Consider the following 27,789-nt stretch of genomic DNA (forward strand, 5'->3'; position numbering starts at 1 on the left):
TTTTTTATTTGTAAAGATAACTAATGGATAAACTCTTCCCAAGCTTGAGTAAAGAAGAGAATGAGTGAAATCTACAAGACTAAGAAAGAAACCTAGCCACAGCTGTGGAAGAGATTCTATAGGCTTTATGAAAATATTGCATGAATCTATAGTAGTAAATTTGAACATCTATAGCAGAGGTCAACAAACTTTTTTCCTTAAAGGATCAGTTAGTAAATATTTTAGGCTTTGTAGGCCATGAGAATTTTATATAGGCACTTACATAACAAGAGAGAAATTTCCACAGTTGCTTATTGGTGAAATTCAAAAGTAATTTTATAGTGTTTTAAAATGAAAGACTACTAATGAGAAGAATAGAATTCTTTTTCATTTGGGATAATATTTCACTTAATTGGGGTTCAAAGTTACTGTTCCCCATCATCAAATCAATTCCAGATGTTCATATATAAAAACTATTCTTGAATCACAGGCCATACAAAACAGGTGGCATACCAGATTTAACCCAAAGCCTGTTGTCTACCTACCCCTCATCTAAATAAATGCCTTATTTCTATACTGTACGTACGTTTCCAGAAGTGACCCAAAGAGAAGGTATAAGACCTATGCATATGTATAACCCCATTGCATAGAAGAGACTGGAAAAATGTTTAAAGATCTGCTCCTGGAGTACCAGGCCCAGATGGGTTAACAGCTGAATTTTAAAGAACAGTTAATTCCAGTACTCCTTTAATTATTCTAGACCAAAGGAAAATATGAAAACTGCATTTTTTTCTCATGAAACACTAGCAAGATCTTCATATCAAACCCCAATAAAGTTGAATGAAAGAACTATAGTGCTTCCTCACCTACTAATATAAATGCAAAATCTTAAGGAATTAACAAATATATTTTTAGTGTTTCTATAAGTAATATATCATGGTTACATACTAATTCAGCATCAAAAATTATGAACATAATCACAGATACACTTTTTATAAAATTCAGTCATTGTGAATAAAAATTTGTAAATGAGTTTTCATATAATAAAGTTTACTGTTACTACTGTTATTTTATATTGAATTGAAGGTTCTGTAATATAAAGTAAGAATAATATAATTGGTATAAAGAGGAGATAACATTATTTGTCGATAATGTGATTGTATACCTGTTAACCCAAATGACTCAAACAAAGAAGACTAAAAGCCCTAATAGAATTAATAAGAATTTTGTTAGGTGGCTGGATACAAGAGAACATGAGGATTAAGGTATAGGCTCTGTCTTAGTAGTAATGTTAAAAATGGAAATGGAAAAAAATCGTATTTACAGTAGTGACCAAAAACTATAAAATACTGAAGAAAAAATTCAAAAGGAAAAGAACTTAACATTTATTAGTACTTAGGGCTGCTATAACAAAATACCACCAACTCGTTGGCTTAAAGCGGCAGAAATTTTTTCTCTCACAATTCTAGAGGCTACAGATCAGAAATCAAGGTGTAGACGGGGTCATGCTCCCTCTTAAACCTGTGGGGAATCCTTTCTTGTCTCTTCCTAGCTTCTGGTGGTTTGCTGACAATCTTTGGCAATCCTTGGCTTGCAACTGCTGAACTCCAGTCTGCCTTCGTTTGTCACATGGTGTTCTCCCTGTGAGTCACTCTGTCTTCACATGACCATTTTATGAGGACACCAGACATAGCGTGTTAGGAGCCCACCCTACTCTAGTATGACCTTGTCTTAATTAATTACATCTGCAGCAACCCTATTTCCAAATAAGATCATATTCTGAGGTACTAGGGGTTAGGACTTAAATATATCTTTCTTGGGGGACACAAATCAACCCATAACAATATTGAAAGGCATGAAATTAAGACCTGAACAAATAGAAGGATATACCTTACGCTTTGTTTTGCAGACTTAGTATTATAAAAATATCACTTCCAAGTAGAAATTTTACTAGAGTTTTATTTGTGTCTGTGTTTGGAGGGAGGAGGTTGGTGTCAGTATGAACTGGATAATTTTAAAGCTTATAGAGAAAAATAAATGCCCGAGTCCCAACAACGTGGAGGGTAGAAATGTTCTATATGTTTTTTTGGGTGTGGGTTACATCAGTATTTACATTTGTCAAAAGCATCAATCTGTACACTTGCTGTTTTTGTATTTTGTTATATATAAATTATATGTTAATGAAAAAATAAAGATATAATAAATACCAGAGAATATCAAAACAAAGATAATTATAATTAAGAATTCCTGCCTGGGTCTGGAAGTGAGGGACTTGACTGTTCCTGTGCTGATACCATACTATTTTAATAACAAAATATTTAAAAATTGGTGTCAAGTACATGTAGCTAACACAATCTGTAATTGGGATAGGAATAGATAAATAGATCAGAAAATAGATTGAGTCCAGAGATTTATCAGAATATATGCGAATTTACCACTTAAATACCATAAGCAGATTATTTCATTAAAGGTGGTAATTCATTTAAGTGGGAAAGTTTAATATATAGTGTTAGAAGATTTAACTCTATACTGCTTGCTAATTAAGGTTGCTCTCCCTAACTGATACCGTATTCAGAAGGAAATCATAAATGAAGTTAGGATTTAAATGTTAAAATAAATTGTAGTAGAAAATTTAGAGGAATGTTCATGTAATCCAGCGATTGAGGGTAACTTTTCAAAGAAGATAGGGAAAACCCAACTGTAAAAGAAAGATATATTTGACTACATGATGATTAAATGTTTTCTATGTCCATAGACAGTAAAATCAGATTGTGAATTTGGAGAAAGTATTTGTAACATACAAGGCAGATAAGTATTTCTATCCAAACTCCCCAGAACTCTTTATGAATTCATGAGCAAAAGTCATAACAACCAATTGAAAAGCAGGCAAAGGATAGGAAGTAATAAGTAACAGAAGAGGAAATCCAAACGGCCAGTGAACATTTGAAAACATCTTCAACCTTAGCAGTTAAAGAAAAGCAAATTAAAGTAATAATATGTCTTTTTCAGAAATATGATTGGAAAGTTAAAACCTAATAGGTTCTCTAATGCATTATGTCAGATTTTTAAAGTTCTATCTACTTCTATAATGTGTATAATCCAAAATCATTATAAAAATTAATAATCTTGTTTTACTCAGCATGCTTAATCTGCCTTATAATTTTATTCAGAGTCTAAGGGATTTATATAGGGAAAGATTGAAAATGCCATTTCCTTTATGTCTTTTCTTTGAGCAGAAAGTTCAAAAAAGATAAATAGGTGTCTCAGTTTGTTTGAAATAAGGTGGTGGGGAAATCATTTTAAAATAAAATATGTGAAGTATTTTTTTGTTATTTATGCTTTAATAAATAGTCTTTCTCTCTTCAAGTGATATAATTTACATCTTTTTAGATGTTACTTAAATATTCTCTCCCCCACTTTCTTAAGGTTCTTGCATTGGTCTTTGTACGCAAACTCATGGACCTCTGTTTCACAAAGAGAGAACTTAGTTGGCTTGATGATCTCATGCCAGAGAGTAAGAAAAAGAAAGAAGATGACAAAAAGAAAAAAGAAAAAGAGGTAAAATGACAGAGTTTTAAATATACACCATTCACTTGTTGTTTTAATATTTTGTACCAAGTAGTAGGCACTATTACTGTCACTTTACAGGCATGAAGGCCTTTAATTCTCCTAAGAATCTTATTATTATAAAGTGTAAGTACTTTTATTATCCCCAACTTACAAATAAAGAAACTGAGGCAGAGAGAGGTTAGTAGATAACTTGTTCCAAACACAGGCTCTTACCCATTTTTACCAACTTGCCTCCCCATAGCCCTGACACAAAAACACTTTTTAAAAATTACGTGTCGTGTGTACTTAGTCAACAGTTAGAAGAGTTTAGCAGTATTAAAACATAGGTAATACGAAATAATTCTACATCATAGTCTACCATCTAATTTAACCTTAAATATATAAATACATTTAAATTTTAACAGTATTTTAATAATCTGGCATACATGATGACAACAAGGATTTTAAGTATCTTTTGACAAAAAGTATAATAAAGCTTTAATCTTTATATGTAGTATTATTACCATTAGTTGATTTGTATACTAAGATTTACATTAATACTAGATTCTGAATTTGATTTTTTTTTGTTTTGTTTTTTTTGTAACCAGCTCAATGCTATTACTTAGTAGAAAGGAAAAGTAGGCATTATGTATGTAGCATAGATGATTTTGTTGATTTTAGGCCTCACTCCATTTTCCCATTCAGAACACTGTTTGAAAATCAAAGATAAGAAGAAAGATACACATTTTTAAATGTTGTAGTCCGTTTAAATAGAGATCTTAAAATTACTGGAGTTTTTTCCTAATTTTTGAGAAAAAGCAACATAATTTATACCTTTGCAGGCAAATGTGTTTAAGGCCTGCTGGCATTTTTTCATGGTTTAGATTGATTATTCAGGACTGATTTAAGGCAGAATTACTAGTTTTATGTTTATTCTTCAACAAAAATTATGACTCTTTAATTAGGATACTAGTTGGAATACTAATTTGAATTGAGCCTCCAAAAGTTTTAAAAGATTTTTGTTTTCTCCAAAGCTGTATTATTTATGTACATGGTTATGCGCTTTTGATGATTTTTCAAATAGGATACAGTTTATTTGTAAGACACTTAGGTAAAGCTGCCTGTTTATTACTTCCGTATCAATTAGAATAAGGTTCGGTTGTATATAACAGAAAACAAAAGTAAAAGTGGCTGAAACACAAGAGTTGATTCTCATGTAAAAGTCTTGAAAGTAAGTGGTCTAGTGTGATGGCTCCTGTGCTGCTTCTCTCCCATCCCCAGCTGACACTTTCCATCCTCAGAATCGCCTCATGGGTCAAAATGCCTGCTGAACTTGAGCTATCATGTGAGCATTAGAGACAGCAGGAAGGAGGAGGGCATGGGGGAGAGAAAGCAAAATGGGTTTTACCCTGTTGTCCTGTTTTAAGGAGTCTTTCCAGAAATGTCACCCAATACGTTCTGCTTGCATCACATGGCACACTTGAGTTGCTGGGAAATTTAGGTTTTAGTTTTTCATCTTTTTTTTTTTTGAAGCTGGGCACTTTGCCACTTCCAAATAGTGGGATTTCTGTTAGTAAGAAAGAGGAGTATGATGCTGTCTCAGTCTCTGTTTTACTGCCCTGTGTCTCCCTTCAACGCCCCCAAGTTATTATGATATCATAATTTTGGTTCCTGTCTTGTATCTAAGTTGCTCTTAACCTGGGGTGACTCTTCTCCTTAGGGAACATATTTCAACGTCTGAGACATTTTTGAGTGTCAAAACTGGAGGGGCTGCTACTAGCATCTAATGGGTAGAGGCCTAGGATGCTGCTAAACATCCTACATACACAGGATTGCCTCCTACAACAAAGAATTGTTTGACCCTAAATGTCAGTATTACTGAGATTGAGAAACCTTGGCTTATCTAAATGAAGTTTTACTTATATTCTGTTGTAATGAGAACCGTGAGATTTCACAAAGTTTTATTTTTCATTATATACTTACATCATAATTGATAATAGGATTTATGTAGCTAAATTGGCTTTATAATAGTATTAATGATTAACTTACAGAAATGAAAGTTATAATCATTTAAAATTAATCTTTACAAGTGGTTATTTTCGTTTTGTACTACAGGTATGTGTTCATAATAGTAAAATGAATTTTTCAGTCATAGCAGATATGTTATATTTATTGCCAGTTTGGGTTTCTAATTCTTTAAGATATTGTATATTAATTGGTCCTCCTGGAAATACTCTGGGAAAAGTAATCTCTGCACATATGTGTTCTATAGGAAGCTGAACGAATGCTGCAAGCTGATGACGATACTGTGCACCTTCCATTTGAAGGGGGTAGTCTCTTGCAAATTCCAGTTAAGGCCCTAAAATATAGGTGAGATAAAACTTTATTTTGTAAAATGTATTCTATGTACATGTCAAGTGCATGAATAAACCATGTAATGCTTCTTTAAAGTAGTGATATCTATTTTTAAAACGATGACAAAAACTGCATCTGGCACATCAACTAAAGGAGGGCTTCATGCAGCATGAAAAGGAAGTCCCTCGATTCTTCCCCACCCAGGTTATAGGCAGGAGTGAAGACAAAGCTGCACTTGGACCAGAGCCTTAAACTGACTTCCATGCCAAGCAGACAAGATGTAATTGTCTTTCATCACTCTGTCTGTTTTAGTGAAGTTTAAAATCAGTACACGAGTCTCATCATATTCCCTTTCTCACAGTAGTACAGCTTTTTCCTTTCTGCCATTCATTACCGCTGGAGTCAGTGTGTGGTGGAAAATAAGCATTTATAATCCATATTTTGATAACCTTCTAATATGTCACTATGTTTAGAGGCCCTGGAACTCTCTCAGTTTCTAGAGGGGCCATTTGACCTTTGGCAGTAAGGGCTTATCTTATGGAAAAATTATTGTTTCGTATAGTTTATCATGTATGATTTTGGTGATTATTTTTTAAATTTAAGAACTAAAGATAGAGATTGGGAAATGTAAACTTTTTTGTAGTTTTAAAAGATTAAAAACGTTTTTATGCACAGATCTGATTCCTATTTCTCTACGTTTATTCCACTTCTGATTAGCTTTTATGTTAGAAAAATCAGTTTTAGAATGTGTATATGTTCCTTCCCTGACCAGTTAATGAAAAGTGTTTGTTGATATTTAACTAGCTTGCTTCAATCTTTTTCATTTTTAACCTTTATAGTTGTTACAGAGGTCACATTTGGACTTGTACATGTTGATTAGTTTTGATAAATAAATTCATCAAGTAATTTTCCTCTGCTTTTTACTTCTAATTTTCATCATTGGTGTTATTCTGTGTCACATTTCATGATTTTCCTTCAAATCTTTTATACTTTAAATTGAATGTCAATTATCGACATCTTAATATAGCCAACTACAGTGTGCTGCTTCACTAGATTCTGTAAATGTTTGTTAAATGAATTAATAGATTAACTTTGTTAGTTGTACTTGTAAAAAGAGAATAGGAACTGCCATGATGGTTATTGGTGACTCTCACCAATTTATTGAGATTATTTGCCACTTAATTTCCACAGGTCCTGTGTTACCACTTTCTCAGTGTGATTGCACATGGACCTCGACAAAATTAAGTGGAGGCTATACTTAGACTGTTTGATATTTATCAAAAAGAATGGATGTCTGTATATTTACTTTTTTCTTTTAAGTGATGATTACATGAGCTATGGTTAATGCTGCTGTGCTTAAAATTTAAACATCAAGAGTGCCAGGAATTGGCTGACCTGTTTTGTAGAATTTTAAATCTTAAGTAGCTTTGGATTACTTGTCATGAAAATCAAATGAGATAATATGTGACAGCATTTGGAAACTGTAAAGCTGTATAAATATGAAAATAATTTATTTAATGTAGACAAATTTTTTCCCATCTAGTTTTATTTTGGGGAAAAACAACTCTTTCTTCAGAAAAGGTCTTAATTACTACTAATGGGAAAGTTCTGAGAGGAGGACATTTAGAAGCTAGAAAGGGCTTCAAGAATATTTCTCTTCAGTTTTTTGAAGTTGGCAGCCAAGCAAACCTTTACTCCGGGTGGGCAGAGCTTCAAGTTGCGTGGCTCTGCCATTGTGAATTTGGGCATTCAAAATTTGTGTACTTGGAAAAAGTTGACTTAGTGAAGCAGCCGTTCCTGTCGACTCGCCAGTGACCATGTCACACTTCTCTACTATCTTAAATTTTAAAAGACCTTTAGATGTAAAGTATGAACAAAGCTAGCACTTTGTAAATAACTGCTATTTGGTCATTTATAACCTAGCTGCCATCACATTGTTAATTTAACATCTAATTTGACGTTTGTATTTGTCGCTTGTTTGCATGAAATGTTTTTCTTCTAATGAAGGAAAAGAACTTGCAAATAGATTTCTGTTAACTTGGTAGTACTTTCATATTACTTGTGACTGACAACCTTAAGCCCAAAATTATTTATGGATATCATCATTATTGGATTTGGGGTCTAGAAATAATTTTTGCAGTATTTCATAGACACATGGAATGGTTACATTTGTCCCTTATAATGAAAAGATAGTATTTGTTCTTTTTATTTTGATTTTGATGAATTTGATATAGTAACAGTTCAACACTGAAAATGTGAATGCCAGCTAAAAGTGGTATTTATCAACATGTGTTTGTTGTTTGTTGAAATATTTTCAGAGTTCTATTTTCGATTTTGAAGTGTCATCTTTCACTGCATTCTTTCTGATGATTTTTAAAAGTTATAAAAGACAAGATTTTTTTAAAAAAATAATGATAATTTTAATTTTTCCTTACATACTTTGGATATTTATTTGATGAGACTGAAATTTGTGCCAATTATAAAAATATTTTCTAGTTGACTTAAGGCTGTATTTTTTTTATATTTATGAGCATACTAATATATTCTTTTATGTTATTTCAATAGTGTACTTATAGCCAAGATGATCATCTTTGGGCATCATTGTCAATTTAATGAATCTTACTCCTAAGTTTTTATTGTAAAGAAAGATGTAATTCCTCCATGAGACCTTTGAGGGGGTCACAGAGCTCTAAAATTCTAATATCTTGCTAGACCTTGGTTTAAGTGCATGGCAGAGTATTCTCAATTTAAGTTGATGAAAGCAAATATTGTATAATGACAACATTAATGCTTTTGCAAGTACTGAATACTAACCAAAAAGTGTATTTGTTCTTCAGTGTTGATCCCTCAGTTGTTAACATATCAGATGAAATGGCCAAAACTGCACAGTGGAAGGCACTTTCCATGAATACTGAGAATGCCAAAGTAACCAGATCTAACACGAGGTAGCTGTAACTATTTATGCATTTTCTAACTATAGCTACTTTTCAATTTACTATGGATAGCTATTCAATAAAACCATTAAATTTAACTCAATTTACGTAATTTATATTCTCCTTACTTAACAAAACCACCCTTCTTTTCTTCCTCTTTTCCTTCCTTCTTCCTTTCATCCATCCATCTATTCATCATTTTACTGCATACTGGAATCAGATATAGGTATTGATTGTTTTGTTATTTTTTAATTTGTAGTTGGCCTATTTCAAAAAAGAATTTGAGCTATTTTATTATAAAAATGAATATATATATATATATATATGTATGGCAGTATGGAATAAATAGATAAAAAATCAGAAACCATACAAAGAAAGATAATTACTAGGGATTAACTAAATACTATAATTGAACACTCTCTCCATCATGCTTTCTGGTGGTCCAAGAAAAAAGAAAAAGATAATTGTTGTCTTTTTGTTTTGTTTTGTTTTAGCCTACCATTTCTTCAGGTGAGGTAAATGTTTTCCTAGAAGATATTGGAAGAAATTTAATCTATGGATATAAAGGCCATTGAGTTTTGTAATGGGCCGTGTGTTACATAACTATTTCATAACTCTTTCCTTATGTTTCTCGTTATGTGACTCTTTTTTCTTTCCTTTGCCCTTCTTTCAAGGCCTGAACATCAGGGGTTCTAGTTTGATAATCATTAGTACTTTGATCCCTTAGGTCTCTGGAGAAATGAGCTATTATCCTAGAGGGTACTCAGTCACTCATAGTCAAGAAATAATAATTTTGTGTACACTTTGTGCCAGACACTATGTTGGGTGTCAGTGTATTATGCTTGGGCATCAGATCAGAACTTTTCCAGGCAAGCAGTCACATAGCTATTTCTGTTAGTTATTGTCTTTCTGGCCACTATCTTTTGATAATAATTGATTAGGTTTTTGTCATTCTTCCTCTACCTCCTTCTAGAACCTTGCTACTTAATCTCGGTCATCATTTTTTTTTTGTTTTTCTGTCATTTCTTGAGTTCTAACTCTGTAAGCTGGACTGTTTCCTTTCTTCACTTCTAACTTTGATCTCAAAAATTTTTAAGTTAAACTTTTGTCATTTTGGGTTATTCCGTGCAGCGAGAATTTCACTAGATACTCTATTTACTCTTAGTAATTTTTCACACCTTGTCAGCACTTCTGGGCCAGATTGTTAGTATAGTTATGATAAATATAAAGACCTTACAGTAATATTACTATGTCTTTTATACTTACGCCTTTCATTCAGTTTGCTCTTCAATTCAAAATCACATGGGAAGAAAGGGAAGGTTTGGGTTGTGTTTAAAAGAAAAATGTTTGGAGGACCTGCTTTCAGTTTTTTCTGGAGTAGGCAGCAAACTTTAGTGTGTTTTTATACTTTCAAAAATTGTTTCCAAAAGCCAGCTATTCATATGTTAGAATTAATCAATTAAATCCTTATATGTGGAATCGTCATATTTGATAGTAACTTGAAAATATAGAACGCGTGTTTTGATCTTAGATTTGTGAAACAAAAGTTTATAAATCTGTTACATTTTACAGAAAATTATTTGATGCTTATCTGTATTAACACTGATTATTTTTTAAATAGATTTATCAATGAAATAAATGTCAAATTCTACAACAGTTCTTATTTAAAGTAAAACTAATAAATCAAATATAGTCAATATGCTGACCAGTTTTAAGGAGCTTCCTCTTCAGTTGTAAGAAAAACATAAATTTCAGTGGCAAACATATCCATTAAAAAAAAAAAACAGAACTTTTAATACTTACCTTTCCGATTAAGTTTACTGATAATGAAAAGAGAGTAGTAAAATAACAATAGCAAATCATATGTTTATAGTACTAATAGTCATCTCAAAAGGCTTATTATGGATACTAATTGTTGGCCATGTTTAGAATGTAATATTTGTCCTTTTCAAAATCATTTATTCTCATTCTTTGTTTTAAATAGCCCCGAAAAACCTGTGAGTGGGAAAATAAATTTTGAAGATGAACCAACAAAGAAATACATGGATGCTGAAACTTCGTTGTAGAATTGAACTAAGAGGAATTATATATATAGACATACAGATATATATATATATATATAATATGTGCATTTCATGTCACTATATGTAACAATATTGTGTGTCATGCTATTTATGCATGACAACTGGGTTTTTTGAAGTAGTGTCTGAAGTTTGTTAGGAGCACCATAGAGACTGTATATAATGAAATGGTCTCTTAGAAGTAAGGTACATGGTACTTACAATTCAGATATTTATTCTGTTGGAAGAATTTTTTCTGTTCTCTAGTAGAAAGTTGTGGGGAAATGTATTCAATCTACTTTAAATCTGTTTGTTCATCAGTGGCAATTCATACCAACTTTATGTGATGTGTACTTTGTCCCTAGATTTATAATTCTTGCTTGAGTTACTAAAAATTTTCACATATTATTTCATTCCTTAATGCTTTATAGGAAGAACAGCGAGTTTTTATGCCAGTGCTGTGGGACAAATGGTAACATGTCATGGCTTTTCTGTGTGTGCGTTTCATTTATGTAGCTGTCCATTATGTTTCACATGCAATGGAAATTTTTTGACTATAGAGGTAGAACTTTCTAGATAAGAACTATAATTTTGACCTTTATGTTTAAAAAATTTATATCTTAAAACCTTCACATCTGGGTTTCCATTCTGATAGGCAAGTAAAATCGCAGGTGAATTTATAATTTAACCCCTCTATTAGTCATAACTTGATGAATTTTAGAAGCTATAAAATGCCAATTTACAATAGTTAAATTTTATTGCCTTTGTGGAAATTTTTTCTGAATCCTAATAATTTATTAGAGCCCAGAATGCCCACTCTGTTCTCTGCCTTTGCTGTCTTTTACTTAAAATGTGTTTGGTTTGTATCAGGTTCAAGTTCTTGGTTATTTTTCTATTATAAATACTGTGGTTAAATAATCAAGAGTCAGAATTCTCTTAAATGGCTTTGTGATCAGTATTACTTCATTCTATTAAGAATTACCTTTCATTTTCTATTTACGTTGTTATTCTATTGTATAGATAATATTTAATAGATTGTTATCCGTGATTTCATTTTAAAATATTTTATTTATTTCAATTGATATGTTGCTTAAATATTATATAAACATTTGAAAAGGTAACAAATATAGAGTAAATTGGTAATGTAAATAGTTGGTGCTCACTTGCATTTATGGTTTATTATAATACTGAAAGTAGTTGACATATTTTACATCTTTGATATAAAGCACTGCCATATTTGTATTTTAAAAGGAATTTAGACATTTTATGTGTAGCTCAGATTGATGGCATTCTTTCTATTTTGTATTAGTGTTGGTTATTTAGTTTTTGCTTTTCTGAGCTTTTTTAACTTCTAACAAATTTTTTTAGTCATCTTTTATATACTCTTAGCTCCACATGAAATAAATAAATGTTGTTCTTGTTAAGCCTGTAGGACTGGATGAATGGGGTTGTGAAGCTGATTTGGCAAGAGGATAGTTTATAAAAACCAAATGAGTATTGAGAAGCCACAGAAATAACGAAAGTAGTGACATGAATATTAAAATGAAAATTTTAATGAAATTCTAATGCTTTCTTTAATCATTTATAATTGCATTCCAAAAATATGAAGAATTGATCTTACAGAGGATCATGAGGAATGCCAAAAGCTGATATTTTAGCAATTCTGAAGTGTTTCTAATCCATACTCTCTACTTAATAACTAATGTATTTTCCCCATCTGAGGCCATATTGTCAGATTCTAGTTAAAATAATGGATTCAACTTATGCCTCAGATGGAAGTTTGGAGATGTAGCTACTTTTCTTTAGAAAATAGAGCCGGCGTCGTTTGGTACTGCCTAAAAAAAGAGAGAGACTCTCCAGGCAGTTGATAATAGAGTATTACCCACGGTGCTTGTTATTGTTTATGAGCTTCCATTGAAGTGAGTCCTTTTTATTCATAGCAGCACAATCATTTCCAAAGACCCCAGTGTTTGCTGCTATATTTTGTAAACTCACCTGATGTACCTGAACAAAAGGATTTCCTCACATCATTTCCTTGTGTCTGGACATCATAGGGTTAACAAATATGCTTATTTTACAGGAAATTATTTTAAAATTTAAACTGAAAACTACCTGCGATCATAGTGTTTCTGTGATTTTATTTTAATTATGTATAGTAATTGTCCAGTGCCAGAAAAAACATGACTTGCAAAATACTTTGCACTCAAAATGTTTCTAATTGTTGGTGGTTTCTGCTTTTTTTTGACTACTTGACTTACAAAGTGATCTGATATGACTACTCTATTGAAGAGCGAAGGTAACTCATGTTTAAGTAATTAACGGCTTGTTTTACGTGATTATGATATTTTTCCACTATTTTTGAAAAACAATCATGGATAGCATTCATTGCAAGACAGTGAAAAATATAACTTACTACATATATTGATTTTTAAATGTTGCCTTAAACAGGTATCAATGAGCAGTAGTAATCGCTATGTATTGATTTACCTCAAGGTGCAAAATAATGAAACCTGTACATATTCCTTTTACCAAATAAATTCATATAAACAGCCCTGCACTTTCTTAGATGCCTTGGTTTCCAGGATGGAGCTTAGCGCTACTGAATACCCTGGCCACAGAGCCATCTCAGGATATTCTTCTTTCCACCCTATTTTATTTATTTATAGATGTCTGTATACAAAGACTATAATAAATCCTGATGTTGACCATCTGAAATTTACTTTCTTATGAATGCTATTTCACTCTAAAATAGCAGCTTTTGAGAAAACAATGAACTAACTTCCTTATGATAAAAGGATGATTCTGTATTTTCTCTCATAACATTAGGTATGCTGAAGTGAAGCACACAATCTTTCTAATGGGTACGTTTGTGTGTGTGTGTGTGTGTGTTTGTGTGAGTGATGTTATCCGTTTTAAATCTCTTCAGTTTGAAAAGCTGTGGCGTATCAATGTTCACATTTGCCAAGTCTTCTGTAAAATGTGTAGGACAGAATTTTTTGTGTGCTAATGCGTATATTTATAAAACAGATTTCTCTACCAGTCAAAATTACTAACTTTTGTTTTCTCCATCCAAAAAACATTTCTGTTTCTTCCACATACTTAAAGTTTATGTATGTATATAGTAGCTTTCTAACTTTTTCCTTTCACAAAGACAGGTTCAAAATTTTGTAAAAAGAAAAATGATTTCTGAAACTGAGGTATGACCGCAGAGCTTGCTGTTTTTCAAGGACTATATCATGTACCTCAGTTCTGTAAATGTGCTCACCAGTGTAACATGTGAATCTTGTTTGAAAGTGCTCAGATTTCGGATGTGGAAGCCATTGATATAACATTGTAATTCAAAAATGTTTAAATTAAATAATTTAATGTTTTAAATTTATTTATGTAGATCACTTCCTTGTTATTGTATGCAGTACAAATATGTGAAATGTCTTTTGATTTAGTCCAACAATTATTTATTTTTTGCAAAGTAAACTTAAAGACTTTAAGGACATTGAAATTTTAAAATAGTGTTCAAAATTCATAATTTGGCAATTTTAATGTAAAGTTTGTTCCTTTCTAACTTTTCAAAAGGTAATATAAGTGTCAATAATAAGAAAACATATAGTTGGAAATAGAATCATTTAAAGATCATTTTTAAAATTTAGTTTAATAAGCACGTACGGACATCTACTAGTTGACTTAGAGTAATTGTTACACATTGTTTTTTTAATTAGATTTTTGTGCATTGATTTATTTTTGTGTTGTGGCTTTTCTTTTGTTGCTTTAGTATTAAAAGTTTTTGGTTTTTTTGTTTTGTAGGGGGGGTTTATCTTCCATTGTTTACTGTGTTTAAGTAGAAGTTGAATTTTATTGTTCATTTATATAATATTTGATAGCTTGGTATAATTTCACAGTACAGTTCTAATTTTTATGACTTTTATAATTACAATGATATTTTCTTTTGTAATAAAATCCAAAGTAAATTGAACATTTAAAACCTAGAACTGATATTTTTCATTTATATGAAGTACAAGTCTCTAGCAAGTCTATAATGTGAATGATCCTGCCTTTCAAATTTGTTTCATAATTGTTAGAAGAAAACTATTTTTTTGGAGATGTTATTGAAGTCGAAAGAGCAATAAAAGTCTACTGAATTAGTTGTTGGAAATTGTCTTTAATTTGGTTATTCGAAGATCTGCTCATCCTTCTCATGGGGAGGGCGTAGGAAATGAAGGACAATAAGTGATTTCTGCTTCCTAATGTTTGTATGCTTCAAGAAGAAGGAGACCGGAAAGAGGAAACAGTGAGAAAAGAGGAAACAAAATAGCGTGTGTTTTAGAATGACTTTTTGATAGTTAAGAAGTGTTGAAATTAAAGCCCTTTAAGATAAGCTTGTCTTCCCTATTCAAGATACGTCTATTTAGAATAGAAGTTTGCAGGGATATGTAAGAACCCACATCACTTTACATGATGTGTAATGAGCATGTTAATACTGAACACTCCCAGACTCAAGCCTGGTTTTTCTTTCTGTTTTTTTAATGGATAATTTTATTATGAATTTTTTTTTTTTATAATTTGACAAATGACAAATCTTGGTTTGTTTTTCATTTGGCATGTATGTAACACCCTCCTGTGTTTTCTGCACTGAAAAGCTTCTGCTGGCCCACCGTGAATATGATAACGTTTGGGAGTGAGATGGCAAAGGGTGCTTATGGATTTGGAAATTTATTCTGAAAGTTTTGCTTACATTTATTTTAGGAAAAAAATATTTTTGCAAATTTATTATCCCCATCTACGGAACTTTGAGAATTTTTTTAGGAGGGGGTGAAGGAAGAAAAGAAATAGTGTTTCTCACTCAGTTTTGTTTGATCTTGCTCATTAAGGCATATCTAATCTGTTGAGTATCACTGCTTTCTGTTGCTGACCTTTACGTTCCTACCTCTGCTTTTAATGAAAACATTGCTGTTTTTTGGAAAAGCTTCCTTGCTGTTTCTCTGCTATTCTTCCAAAGCTCAATATAAGTTCTGCTTTTTCATCAGATTGTTCTCAGCCTTCTGCTGTCAGTCATTCTCATTCCTCCACTGAAAGTGTGTATGTGTGTGTTTAAATACCCTGTTCTTGTCCTAGCCAACAAAAGACCAGTGGCCTAGAGGTATTTTAGAAATTTTGGGAAGTGTTTTTGTCTTCTCGTTAAGCCCATCCTGAATATTTATCTATTTCAATACCTATTTAAGTTACTTTTATTTGTTCTTTGTGTTAGTTACATTATACTGTTTTACTTTTCAACTATGTAGTTTATATTTTCTGTGAATTCATTTCAGGATAGTAAAAGGGGTATTAGAAAATAGGGAAGTGTTCAGTCTTGGACCCGTTATCATGTGAGCTATCAGCTTGGTGCAAGCATGAGCCCTGTGGAGTCATGTCTCTTTCTCACCTTACACAGCGTGCTGTGGACCCTGACGAGGTGGACGTGATTGTGCCCCTCTCCTCTAGAAGCCAGTGTTTTTCATACCTCTTAATCTTCCATGTGACATTCAGTTATATTCAGGGAAGGCCAAAACATTAGTTTGTTTTATTTTGTTGAGAAGGATGAGAAGCACATTCAGTATTCTGATGAAGAAAAGAAGTCCAGTGGAGTCATTTTGTCTCACTGATTAATATTTAAAATATCCGTAGAGAATACTTTTTCTTTTCAGCATCAGCCTATCTACCCCTGTCAGCTTTTTGGTTTGTGATTGGTAACATTAATTGTACTTGTTTTATATTATCTGAAGTTTAATTAGTTCTGCTCTGTTCACCTGAGTTTGGCTTTCATCTCACCTTTCTATTTCCAAAATGGGACCTCACTGTTTTAAAATATGTATATTCCGGTTACCCAAACCCAAATGTTGTTACTCTGTTCAGCCTACTTTTATTATTGTTCAAAGCAGAGAAACATCAGGGAAGGGCTCATTGTATTCATTTTAAATCAAGTTTGGGGAGATTAAGTCACCTCACTAATTGCCGCACTAGTAGGCATTTAGAGTGATATTAAGATGGGATTGAGGAGGCCCTGTATCTTGAAGAAATTGTCAAGGAAGCATCCTTGTGGGGAAAAGTGGGCTCTGGATTCAAACTGTGTAGGTGCTGCCCTGCCTCCATCACTTACTAGCTCTGCCATCTTGGGCAACTCAGGAAAATTCTTGTGCCTCCATTTTACAACTCTAAACTTGGATGAAAAATAATGACTACAAGATGATGATGTGAAGAGTAAGTGAAATAATGAGGAAAGAGTTTGGAATAGTTCTTGGCACAAAATGAGCACTCAATATTTTTCACTTTTTGAAGCTTCATAATGTGAAGTTAAGTATCTTTAAAGTTTTATCTAATGCAATTCAAGTTTTTTCAGAAAGAAGCTTTAGACTTTCACAAAAGGTGAAGAGACTGGCCCAAAATCACAAAACGAATTAGTGATAGGTGTAGCATACAGATCTCTTGAACTCCAGACCACTCTGTTTTCACACCATGTTCTCATTCCCTGAGGCATGCCATGTGCTTGCGTAACTGAAAATGTTTTCATGCTGTAGGAAAGCTATTTAGCATGTTGCATTGATCCTTTTCAAACTAAGTGTGTGGAAGAGAACTAATTTTTAATCCATAGCAATTCTTGAAACTAAACACCCTAAGATGAACCTCTTTCCCACCCATTTTATTTCCAATGCTAAAGGGTTGGGCACACCAAGTTAAGAAAAATCCACAGGGTTTAGGAAACCTGCCCACAGGCAAGTAGCTCTTGGTCGGAGTGTAGCGGCTGCAGCGCAGTCCTAAACCGCCTCTCTCTTCTCCAGCTTGCAGCCTTGGGGCCTGAACCTGCGCGTTCTCTGGTTGCTGCGGCAACCCCGAGGCAGGCGTCACCCGTTGCTATGGCGCTCGGCGCCCCGCAGCACGGCTGTTCCTGATTGGCTGAGGCGCCCTGGTGAGGCGGAAGAAGACGTGTTGGCATTGGCTCAGCCGGCGCCGGTTGGTGGCCTAAAGGAGGATTTGATTGAAAAACCAACGGTGCAGCTGGTAGTGGTGCCCCCGAGGTTGAGGGGACCAGGAGTGGGCTGCGGGAGGGCGGGACGGGCCCCTGATCCAGAGCAGCGGGTGACAGCAGCCGAGACGATGAGAAGGGCGATTTAGAGATTGGCCTGAAGGAGGAACCCTCCCTCCGGCGCGGTGAGTGGGGCGGGAACGGGCGTTCCTCTGTTCTGGAGCGCAGCTTCGGGCAGGTTCTCCAGGGAGATGCCCGCCGGTCCTTGTGGAGCAGCTCCGAAGCCTCGGGAGTGAGCTTCACTCGACATGAGGCAGGGGCGGAGAGTGCGGACTGTCGCGGGTAGGTGAGTCACTGTGAACCTGTCTCGTAGCACATAGGCTGGTGTTGGGCGGACGGATGGTGGGAAAGTGCCATCAACGATGTTTGATGGTCCTTTCAGTTCGATGAAGGAAATATTCTGCTTATATGGAGTCTGAGTGTGTCTCTTCCAATTTGCTCCAACACCTCCGAAGGCTCATTCATAAAACCCTTTATGGGCGTCGCTTTTCTGCCTTCCCCGTATTTGATGCTGCTCTGACTGCCCCTCTGCTTGTCTGCTCCACGTGGGTGAGCCTGTCCTCTTCCATGCCTTCAGGCACTATATGTCTGCTGATGTCTGGAAAGCCTCCACCTGCAGCCTAGGCTGCACCACTGAAGCGACAGACTCCAAAATCCAACTGCCAGTTGACTCCACACATGTGCAACCCTAAACGCCATCTTCCCCCTCCCTCCAGACTGCCTTGCCCTTTGATTCCCTATCTTGGGCAGCACCATCTATTCAGTTACCAAAACCACATTCCGGGCAATATCTTAGACACGTACCGCCTCTTCTGCATTTCCATCAATTGTTAAGGCTATATCTTCTTAATAGCTGTCAAATCACTTCCCATATGATGTCTCCATTCTCACTGTATTACAATTTCCACCAGTCCCCTGGTTAAATCCAACACCCACCCAGCTTCTCTGATTCCAGAGTGGCTCTATCTAATCCATTTTCCCTCTATTGTTAGACTGATCTTTCCAAAAAACATGTAAGGGCATTTCACTTCCTGCAAGGATTCCCCCATTATTCTAATCCACACTGTTTAGTTAGGCCTCCCATCAGCTGTTCCATCTTGGTCGTTTCCAGAACATGCTGCATTCTCTCCCATGTGTGGTAATTTCACGTGTTGCTCACACTGCCTGCAGTGCCTCCACTTTAGGTACCTTCCCCAAGCCTGCTCTCACTCCCCAGTGCCCGATTACTTTTGGGCTTCCTCCTCTAGACTCTCTGTGTGAGGGCAGAGGCCACGTTTGTCTTACCACTTGTTGTATCTATCTCAGTCTCATGCACATAGCAGGGGCCCAACAAATACTGGTTAAATGAATGAATCTCTAAAATGAGAAGTTACTGTTTTTTCATGGCATCCTTATTAGTTCCAGAAAAGTCAGAAATAACTTTTGGCCAATGAAGCTTTTGCTTATAAAAGCTCAATGTTGAATTTACAGGTTTTGCTTTGATTTCTAGACCCTAAGTAGTTGGAAACTATTTCAATTCACAGTCTATATTTTGTGCCATATCATTGTGATGGTAGTCACTATATGCATAAGTTTAAAATGGGAAAAAGAGAGAGTACAGCATAGTTTGCAAGAGATAAACTTTGGAGTCTGACATACATGGATTTGATTCCTGGCTCCAGCATTTTGTCTCTGTGACCCACAGCAAATTGCTTAGCTTCTAATCAGTTTCTTTATCTGTATAATGGGCTAATAATAGCACCTACCTCATAGGATTGTTTTAAAGACTAAATGTGCATAAACCATATCAAATGCACACTGCTTTATACTTAGTAAATTTTCACATATTTAAAAAATAAAAACGTTCCTATGGATGATTATAGCAGCTTTATTCACAATTGTCAATGCCTGCAAACAACTGAGATGTCCTTCAGTGGGTGAACGGGTAAACTGTGACACATTCAGACAATGGAATATTGTTCAGTGCTGAAAAAAAAAAAAAGAACTATCAAGCCATGAAAAGACATGGAGGAACTTTAAATGCATATTACTAAGTGAAAGAAGGCCATCTCAAAAGGCTACATACTGTATGATTCTAACCATATGACATCCTGGAAAAGGCAAAACGATGGAGACAGTAAAAAGATCAGTGGTTGCCAGTTTTAGGGGTAAGGGAGAAATGAATAAGCAGATAACAGGATATTTAGGGCAGTGAAAATACCGTATGATGTTGTGTTGATGGATGCATGTTATTATACGTTTGTCCAAATTCAAAGAATGTACGACAACCAAGAGTGAACCCTAAGGTAAACTGTGGACTTTGGGTGATCATGAAGCACCACTGTAGGCTCATCCTTAGTAAAAAATGTACCATTCTGGTGAGTGATGTTGGTAATGGGGGAGGCTATGAAGATGTGGGGGAAGGGGATATGTGGGAAAACTCCATACTTTCCTCTCAAATTGTCATAAACCTAAAACTGCCCTAAAAGAATAAAGCCTTTTTTTAAAAAAAAGAAACACACTAAAGGTTGGAATTCTAAAATCTCCATGGTCAGCTCACAAAAGGTAAAAATCAATCTTTTAATACAGTGGAGTGCAATTTTTAGGACATCATTCTACTACTTGATCACACTGTACTACTTGATCACAAACATTTGTGTATCAACAGCCCCGATACAGTAAGAGACTCATTCATTCAATAAGTATTGGTTGACTATCTGATGGGTCCAGGGCTCCATGCTGGATAAAGGTGGATCAAAAGAAAATACAGCTAGTGAAGTCTGAAAGAAGGGCCTAGAATGTTACTCTGCCTGTTAGGGCCAGTTAAACTTTGAGGCTGAAGTCAGAGGGAACTGAGTTGAGCACTTGGATAGGTGGAGAGGACCTAGAGGGGCTTTCGATGGTCAACAACCGTTTATTGAGCTCCTGGGCATTCAGCAGTGAACAAAGTCACTGTTCCCTTAGAACGTACGTTCCCAGGGGTAGTAGCGCAGAGTCCTTAGGACACAGACTCTCCAGCCAGATTGCTTGGGTTCAAATCCCAGCTCCCAAGTACTGGATATGGGCCCTCTTGCAAGTTACTTCATCTTTGCCCCTCAGTTTCCTCATCTGTAAAGTGGAATTCTTGTGAGTATTACATGAATCAATGTAGAAATCTTAGAACTGTGGTGGGCATATTGGAAGGGCCATGGAAATGTTAGCTATTCGTATTGTGTTCTACTTGGGGGAGAGAGACAAGTAAATAGATAAAAATAAAGCAAGATGGGGGTAGAAAGTGTCAACCTGGGGACAGGGTGTGTGGCATGTTTTCGGAAATGAGTTTTACATTTTTGAAAGAGTTGGTCTTCCATAGGAAAGTGAACTTTAAGTACATTCATGTATATGCCTGACATGCATGATGATAAAAAACATGAAAGTGAGCACTGAATAAAACAGATCATTTCTCATTTGGTAAAATAATTACTCATCCTTATCTAGAGGTCACATTTCCCCTCATCTCAGCTGAAATCTGCATAGTCATAATAAAGCTCATGCACTCGAGTCTGTGGAGTTGGCGTCAACTCAGAGCTTATTAAGTCTTAGATTAGGAATTGTATACTTGACATGGGTTCTAGCTTCACAACCCTCCGCTGAGTCAAAGTGACAGAATGACAATCAACTGGCTCATATCTAGAAAAGAGACTAAAGAACCCTCCTATAAGAATTAAAATAAAAACTAGAGGCAGAGTGGATAAAGCACAGCAGCCGTGACATTGACCCCGGGCCATCAGCAAAAAGTTACACAGTATTTAGTGTATTTTACATAAAAGAGAAGTGTTAATCAATTTCAGAAAACCATGGATGACATAATATGTGATTATTAAAGGGGTAAACATTTATCTAGAAAATTCATTTAGGTGAATAGAGAGCTGGATAAATGCCACCAATATATGAGAGTTAATAGAGCATTAGATTAACAGGGAGGGCTTCGCCTGGCTATAAGTCCCTGCTCTGCCACTTACCAGCTGTGTGACCTTGACAAATTACTTAGCTTCTCTGAGCCTCAGTTCCCTGATCTCTGAAACGGGGACAGTAATGGTAGCTGCCTTATAGATTTGTTAGGAGAATTGAATGAATGTATGGAAAGCACTGAGAACGACACTGGCACAGGTAAGCACCGTGTAAATGTCTGCCTTTATTGTTGTGATTGTTACTAGATATGAGATCTCGGCCAAGTTCCTTAACTTTTCTGTGCCTCAGTTTCTTCATTTGTGAGTTGGAGATACATCACTACCCACCTTATAGGATTGTTCTGAGGATTAAACAAATACATCAAAGTACTTATAAAAGTAAACCCTAGGGGCCTGCCGCGTGGCCGAGTGGTTAAGTTTGTGTGTTCTGCTTCAGCCGCCTGGCGTTGGCTGGTTTGGATCCTGGGTCTGGGCCTACACACTGCTCATCAAGCCACACTGTGGCAGCATCCTACATAGAAGAACTAGAAGGACTTGCAACTAGGATATGCACTATATACTGGGGGCTTTGGGGGAAAAAAAAAGAGAGAGAGGAAGATTGGCAACAGATGTTAGCTCAGGGCCAATCTTCCTCAAAACAAAACAAAACAAAAGTAAGCCCTAAATAATACTAGTTTTAAAAACATTAAAATGAAAACTTTTTGTGACAGTGAAAATAAAACTTTTTTTTTCATTTTATGTCTGGTATTTGTCATCAGTGACTCAAAGTCAGTGAATACAGACAAATGATCTAAAATGAGCATGACAAGCCTGCAAATTGAAGTAATAACAATATTACCAATGATAATATTTGTATGTACAGCTATCATAGTCACAAGAACATATTTCTGAAGCTATTGACAGTTTGAAAAGGGTTTCACTTTATTTATTCGCAACTACCATTTTGTAATGAGGATATTGTTATTTTTATTTTTCGGTAAATGAGGAAACTAATAATCAGAGAGGTCCAGGGACTTTCCGAGGTCACTCAGTGGGCGAGTGGACACCAGCTTTCCTCCGCCACTCTTGCTCCTTTTGACCACATCCCTGTGGTGTGACCAAAAGATTTCACATTCCCAAAGCTGCAAACTCTCATCAGTGGAGACCACGGCATTCACATAATGTGCATGTGGATGTCACACTTGACCTAACTGTGAATACGCATCTTTCCTTTAGGAAATTTTATTGTCCTGTTTATGTATACTTGAGGTCGTCCATATTTAACATGAATGTCTTATTTACTTTGTGGCTCCTTATGTTTATAAAGAGATTTTTGTCAAACCAACATTCTGTAATAGCTGGATACTGCTCAGCTGGGACTAACTTCTCATTTGCTGATAGTTTTTTCCATATCTTTATTCTCCATATCAAAACAACAATACCCCAGTTATACTTGGAGCTTCCCAGTCATGTTTCTCTTGGGATGTGTTCATTCATTCATTCATTCAGCAGTCATTTATTGAATACTTCTTTTGTGTTAAACTAGCAATACTGTGCTAGATACTGGGATGAGCAAACTGGCTGTCATCCCTGTCTCTGACTAGTTTACAGTAAATTAAAGGAGACAGATGTGTATTTATTGAATTATTACCTGAATCTGCTTTTTTATTAAGAGCTGCAAGGCAGTGCCTGGTGGAGCTATGACGCCATCAAGGAAGTTGGCAAAAATTTTTTTAAAGAATGGATACTTGAGTTGAGACATGGTAGATGAGCCTTCTAGGCCTTTCCATACCAATCTGGCCCCTAAGTCCAGGAGTAAAGTTGCTGGGGTGTCCAGGAGAAACAGGTCTGGGGCAGGTATTCAGGGGCCAGATGTGAGTGGAGCTGTCTGGGGGCAGGTGGGGGCAGAGACGTTATCTGGTGGAACACCTCACAGGCCTTGTTAGTTTTGTTTTTATCCTAAGATAAATGAGAAGCCTATAAAGGCTTAATTGGTCAGATTTGTCCCATACAAAGGGTGCTTTTGTTGCTGTGTGGAGAACAGATTTCTTGTTGTTGGGAGCGGGGAGACATTGGAAGTTGAGGGACCACTTAGGAAGTGACTCCTGTAGTTCAGATGAGCAATGATGTAGACCAGGGTGTTGGCAGTGAGAGGTGAACAGACAGGAACCGTATTGAGTAGGAAAACAATCAGGATTTAGTAAACAAATGGCTAAGGGGGTGACAAAGAGGAAGCCGTCATTGTTCTGAGGTTCAAGCCCAACAGCCGCACTTTCTTTGAGACTGACTACTTTGTTCCATAAGTTGGCTGTAGTCTTGGAGGCCACCACTCATTCATCTACCCATCACTCACTGGTATCCACATTCCTCAGCTCCAGCTCAACTCATCTCCTCACCACTTCCCAAGGCCACTCTCCGGATCTTGCCTTTATCCCTTTGTTCATTCCCCTGGAATATTCTTCACCCACCTGCCTGTTCTTCAAGTCCCCAGTTCACAAAGCTTTCCAATGCTCTTCAGCCCACAGTGATTGTCCTTCCCCTGAATTCATTCAGTTTATAATTTCCTTTGGAAATTAATTTTCTCTGCTTTTTGACATTTCTAGTGTTCTTATTTAGTCCCTTGTATTAGGCTGAAACATAAGAAATTGTCCTTTTTTTTTAAAGGCCTAATATCAAGTTTCATATTGTTTAACCTACAGATTTATGATTTCCTACACACACTGAGTTGTGAATAGATTGTTTTGGCAGTCCCCAGTAGTGTCTTGTGCACAGTTAGTGCATTGTAAATAATAAAATGCACTTAAAATGAAATATTATTCAATGAAATTTAATTTTATTTCATGGCTCAGAAAGTACTTCTAGTTTCTTGCGTGCCACCAATTGTCGTGAACATCAGTGTGTTTACCCAGCGTTCTCTTCCTCCTTAGAAGGTCTACGGGGTTGGGCTGAATCCTTATTCACTTATAACCACTGTGACTCACTTATTATCATGACTTATTCCCATGATGGTTAACTTTTTGGGGAACACGCTTTAGACCATGTCTTATTCAGTGCAGTATCCTCGGTGCCTAGTATATACGAAGGGATCAATAATTATTTCTTAAAGGAATGGGTGAATAACGTTGTCACCTTTCTCTCTCACACAGGAACAGGAAATAGAATGCAATCTTGCTAAGTTTGGGGTCAATGAGAAAAGAAAAATTTAGTGTGCTACTTTAGTTATTTTCATTGACTGGTTAATATAAATTCTTCCTTCACATCGTCTGGCTCTTTTTTCCTTTTTCAATATCCCTACTTAATATATGGGTCTCAGGTTCACTTGTTCTAACACAGTCATGTTATAAACTATGTCCCGAGTAGGCTAGGGTTAGCAGCCGGGTAAGACACCGACAGAGACATATCACAAATATCATTATGCAGTGGCAGTTGAGGTGATCCATGGAGTCTACATTCATATTTGCAAGTATTTCCCTTTATCATGAAAAATGTGAATTTGAATGGGAATAAAGGTTGAAAATAAGAATATTCTCATGGTATCTGTTGCCACATATTCTAGTTGATTTTGGAGCAGCACTCTCTGACCAACTTGGGTTACTATCAGCCAGAGGAAAATGAGGCAAACTCTTAAAGGAGTGTCTACCATATAGCAGATGGTCAATAAGTGTTTGGGGAAATGAGTGGGAGACTGTCAGAATACTGTTAGCGTTTTTTATTCCTTTCACTCTCAAGTGCCTGTTTAAATATAAAATAGAGAATTGTTAAGAGTATAAACTATTTGCACAAGGAAGTTGTCCAGTCTACTGACTCAGGAGCAGGGCCATGAGAATACTTGCCCTTAGCTGGCAACACACTCCTGCCAATGGAGGTTCTATAGCAACTGTGTCTTTGTTTTCCACCTTATGATGATATTAAAATACACCACCTACCTATTTCACATGAGTGGACCAGGATGAATGAATGGATGTTTATGAGAACTCCGGGGTCCAGGAGGTGAAGTTATGCAAGCATTGATTGTTATTATTTCACCCTCGCCCTTGGCTAAAGGCTAATGTCAACAAATTCTCTCTTTCCCATCTACCCCAGAGTTTGCCATTGAGATCGAAACCCTGAAAATGAGTGGGCTCTGTTCTTCTTCTACTCCTAAAGGTGCTGTGTGGCCTTGGACACATTTGACCCCTCTGGGCCTCAGTTTCCTCATGCGTTAAATGAAGGACGCCAAATCATAGTCTGCACCTGATGACCTGTAGATCTGTTTTGTGTGTCCTGTGCAGGTGTTTTGTTTTGTTTTGCTATATTTTTAATGTGATTTTGAATCCCTTTAGAGAAGATGTGCCGCCTTAGGTTTGACTGAAGCCTTGCCACTCTCTATCATCTACCCTACACCTGTCATTCATTTACATTCTGGTCCTGGGCCTGGAAGGTGCTAGACCCTTGATGCTGGATGTTCTCTAAAGTTCTTTCTTGTAATGACTGTCTCTGTTCTTCTAGTCCTAGCATATTTCCCATTGAAGAACAATAACCATGTGATATAAGGGATAGAATCACATCTACGGTTTAGAGGACCAGACTCCCTTTTGAGCTGTGATAGGTCTAAGCAAATCATGTGTCTTACAGGAGTTCCTAGACTTTTTGGTCACTTTACCTTTTTTTTTTTTTTTTTTGCTGAGGAAGATTAGCCCTGAGCTAACATCAGTTGCCAATCTTCCTCTTGTTCTGCTTGAGGAAGATTAGCCCTGAGCTAACATCTGTGCCAGGCTTACTCCACTTTATATGTGGGTTGCTCCCATAGCATGGCTGATCAGTGGTATAGGTTTTCACCCAGGATCCAGACCCATGAACCTGGGCCACTGAAGCCAAGCAGGCCAAACTTCACCACTATGCCATGGAGCCAGCCCCTGATCACTTTACTTTTAAAATGTGTCTGTGTGTGTCTTTTATTTTCCAGTAATTTGTCCAGTTTAACTTGACACTTCCTGTGCAGGATGTATAGTTTTCTAAGACACAACTAATTTGAAAAAACCAATCACTGTATCTGTGAGTTTAAGTGCAATTATTGTTTGTAAAAAGAAACCCTTTCTCTATTCTCAAAGCACTTTACTTAAATAAGCTAAAGTGGCCAACGCATTTTTAAGTGTTTATTTTGAAATAATTTTAGACTTATATATAAGCTGCAAAAATAGCACAGTGAGTTCCCATATTCCGTCCGCTCCACTTCCCCTAATGTTAGCATCTTGCATCACCAAGGTACAGTTATCAGGGTTAAAAAATTAATGTTTAACCCATTTTTCTTAGTTCTGGTTGCTCCAAGTGAATTATATCTTTTTTTAACCACTTATTTCAAGGAACCACTATTAAAGGAATTTAGAGAGAAAATATCTACAGTAAAGGGATTGGAGAAATGACTTTTCCTTTTGCATTGTCAGCCAGTTCTGGGGCTGAAAGTTCTCTAAGCTTCTGTAATGCTGACTTGAACACAGCCAGAACTGAAACTTGTCAGCTAATATGGAGGTTAACCATAATTCATCAAAGGAAGGAAGGACTCCTGTTGTCGGTACAAGGAAGTTCTAACTTCTTTTTGTGGTAGGGTTCATAGCAGTTTATTTTAGTGCTTTTTCAAATTAATAAACCTGGTGTGGCCATAGTGGTAATTACCTTTGGTCATGCCAAACTCTCTTACTGCGATTACTAAGTGCTTTTTTTTTAACTGTTAGTAAATGTAATAAAAAAAGAGGGATATTTACAAAGATGCAACCTAAGTGATTAGAAGGAGAAAAAAGGAGTTTATGGGGTTTAAAGCTACTTCCCATAATGAATCAAATGACTTTCTGTTTTATCTTTCGTAAACTTGAGGCCATTTAAGGATCTTTTGAGCTGCTAAGGCAACTGTGGAATAAAAAAATTTCTGGGTAGAGAATCTGAAGACCATATCACAAATATTCACCATGTGATTG

General features: G+C 35.8%; 2 protein-coding genes across 29 annotated transcripts in view; both read left to right on the forward strand.

Moving 5' to 3' along the window:
- The window catches only part of SLC4A7 (solute carrier family 4 member 7), a 105,439-nt gene extending 90,413 nt beyond the window's left edge, over nucleotides 1–15,026 (forward strand). For 10 of the 12 annotated variants that reach the window (XM_070238995.1, XM_070238994.1, XM_070238992.1 and 7 more), the window contains 4 exons: nucleotides 3,406–3,537; nucleotides 5,801–5,898; nucleotides 8,721–8,828; nucleotides 10,801–15,026. In XM_070238995.1, coding sequence (XP_070095096.1) covers nucleotides 3,406–3,537; nucleotides 5,801–5,898; nucleotides 8,721–8,828; nucleotides 10,801–10,882 — 420 coding nt within the window. In that variant the 3' untranslated portion in view covers nucleotides 10,883–15,026. The remainder of the gene's footprint in view (nucleotides 1–3,405; nucleotides 3,538–5,800; nucleotides 5,899–8,720; nucleotides 8,829–10,800) is intronic. The other 2 variants (XM_070238996.1, XM_070238990.1) reach the window with 1 other exon arrangement.
- Nucleotides 15,027–17,830: 2,804 nt separating this feature from the next.
- NEK10 (NIMA related kinase 10) overlaps nucleotides 17,831–27,789 on the forward strand; it is a 216,979-nt gene continuing 207,020 nt past the window's right edge. For 8 of the 17 annotated variants that reach the window (XM_023620821.2, XM_023620824.2, XM_023620825.2 and 5 more), the window contains exon 1: nucleotides 17,842–18,055. The gene's annotated coding sequence lies outside the window, so the exon portion shown is untranslated. Of the gene's footprint in view, nucleotides 18,217–27,789 lie in introns of all 17 variants that reach the window. The other 9 variants (XM_023620822.2, XM_070239001.1, XM_070239002.1 and 6 more) reach the window with 3 other exon arrangements.

Source organism: Equus caballus, chromosome 16, assembly GCF_041296265.1.
Source record: "Equus caballus isolate H_3958 breed thoroughbred chromosome 16, TB-T2T, whole genome shotgun sequence".
In the NCBI taxonomy this organism is placed as follows: domain Eukaryota; kingdom Metazoa; phylum Chordata; class Mammalia; order Perissodactyla; family Equidae; genus Equus; species Equus caballus.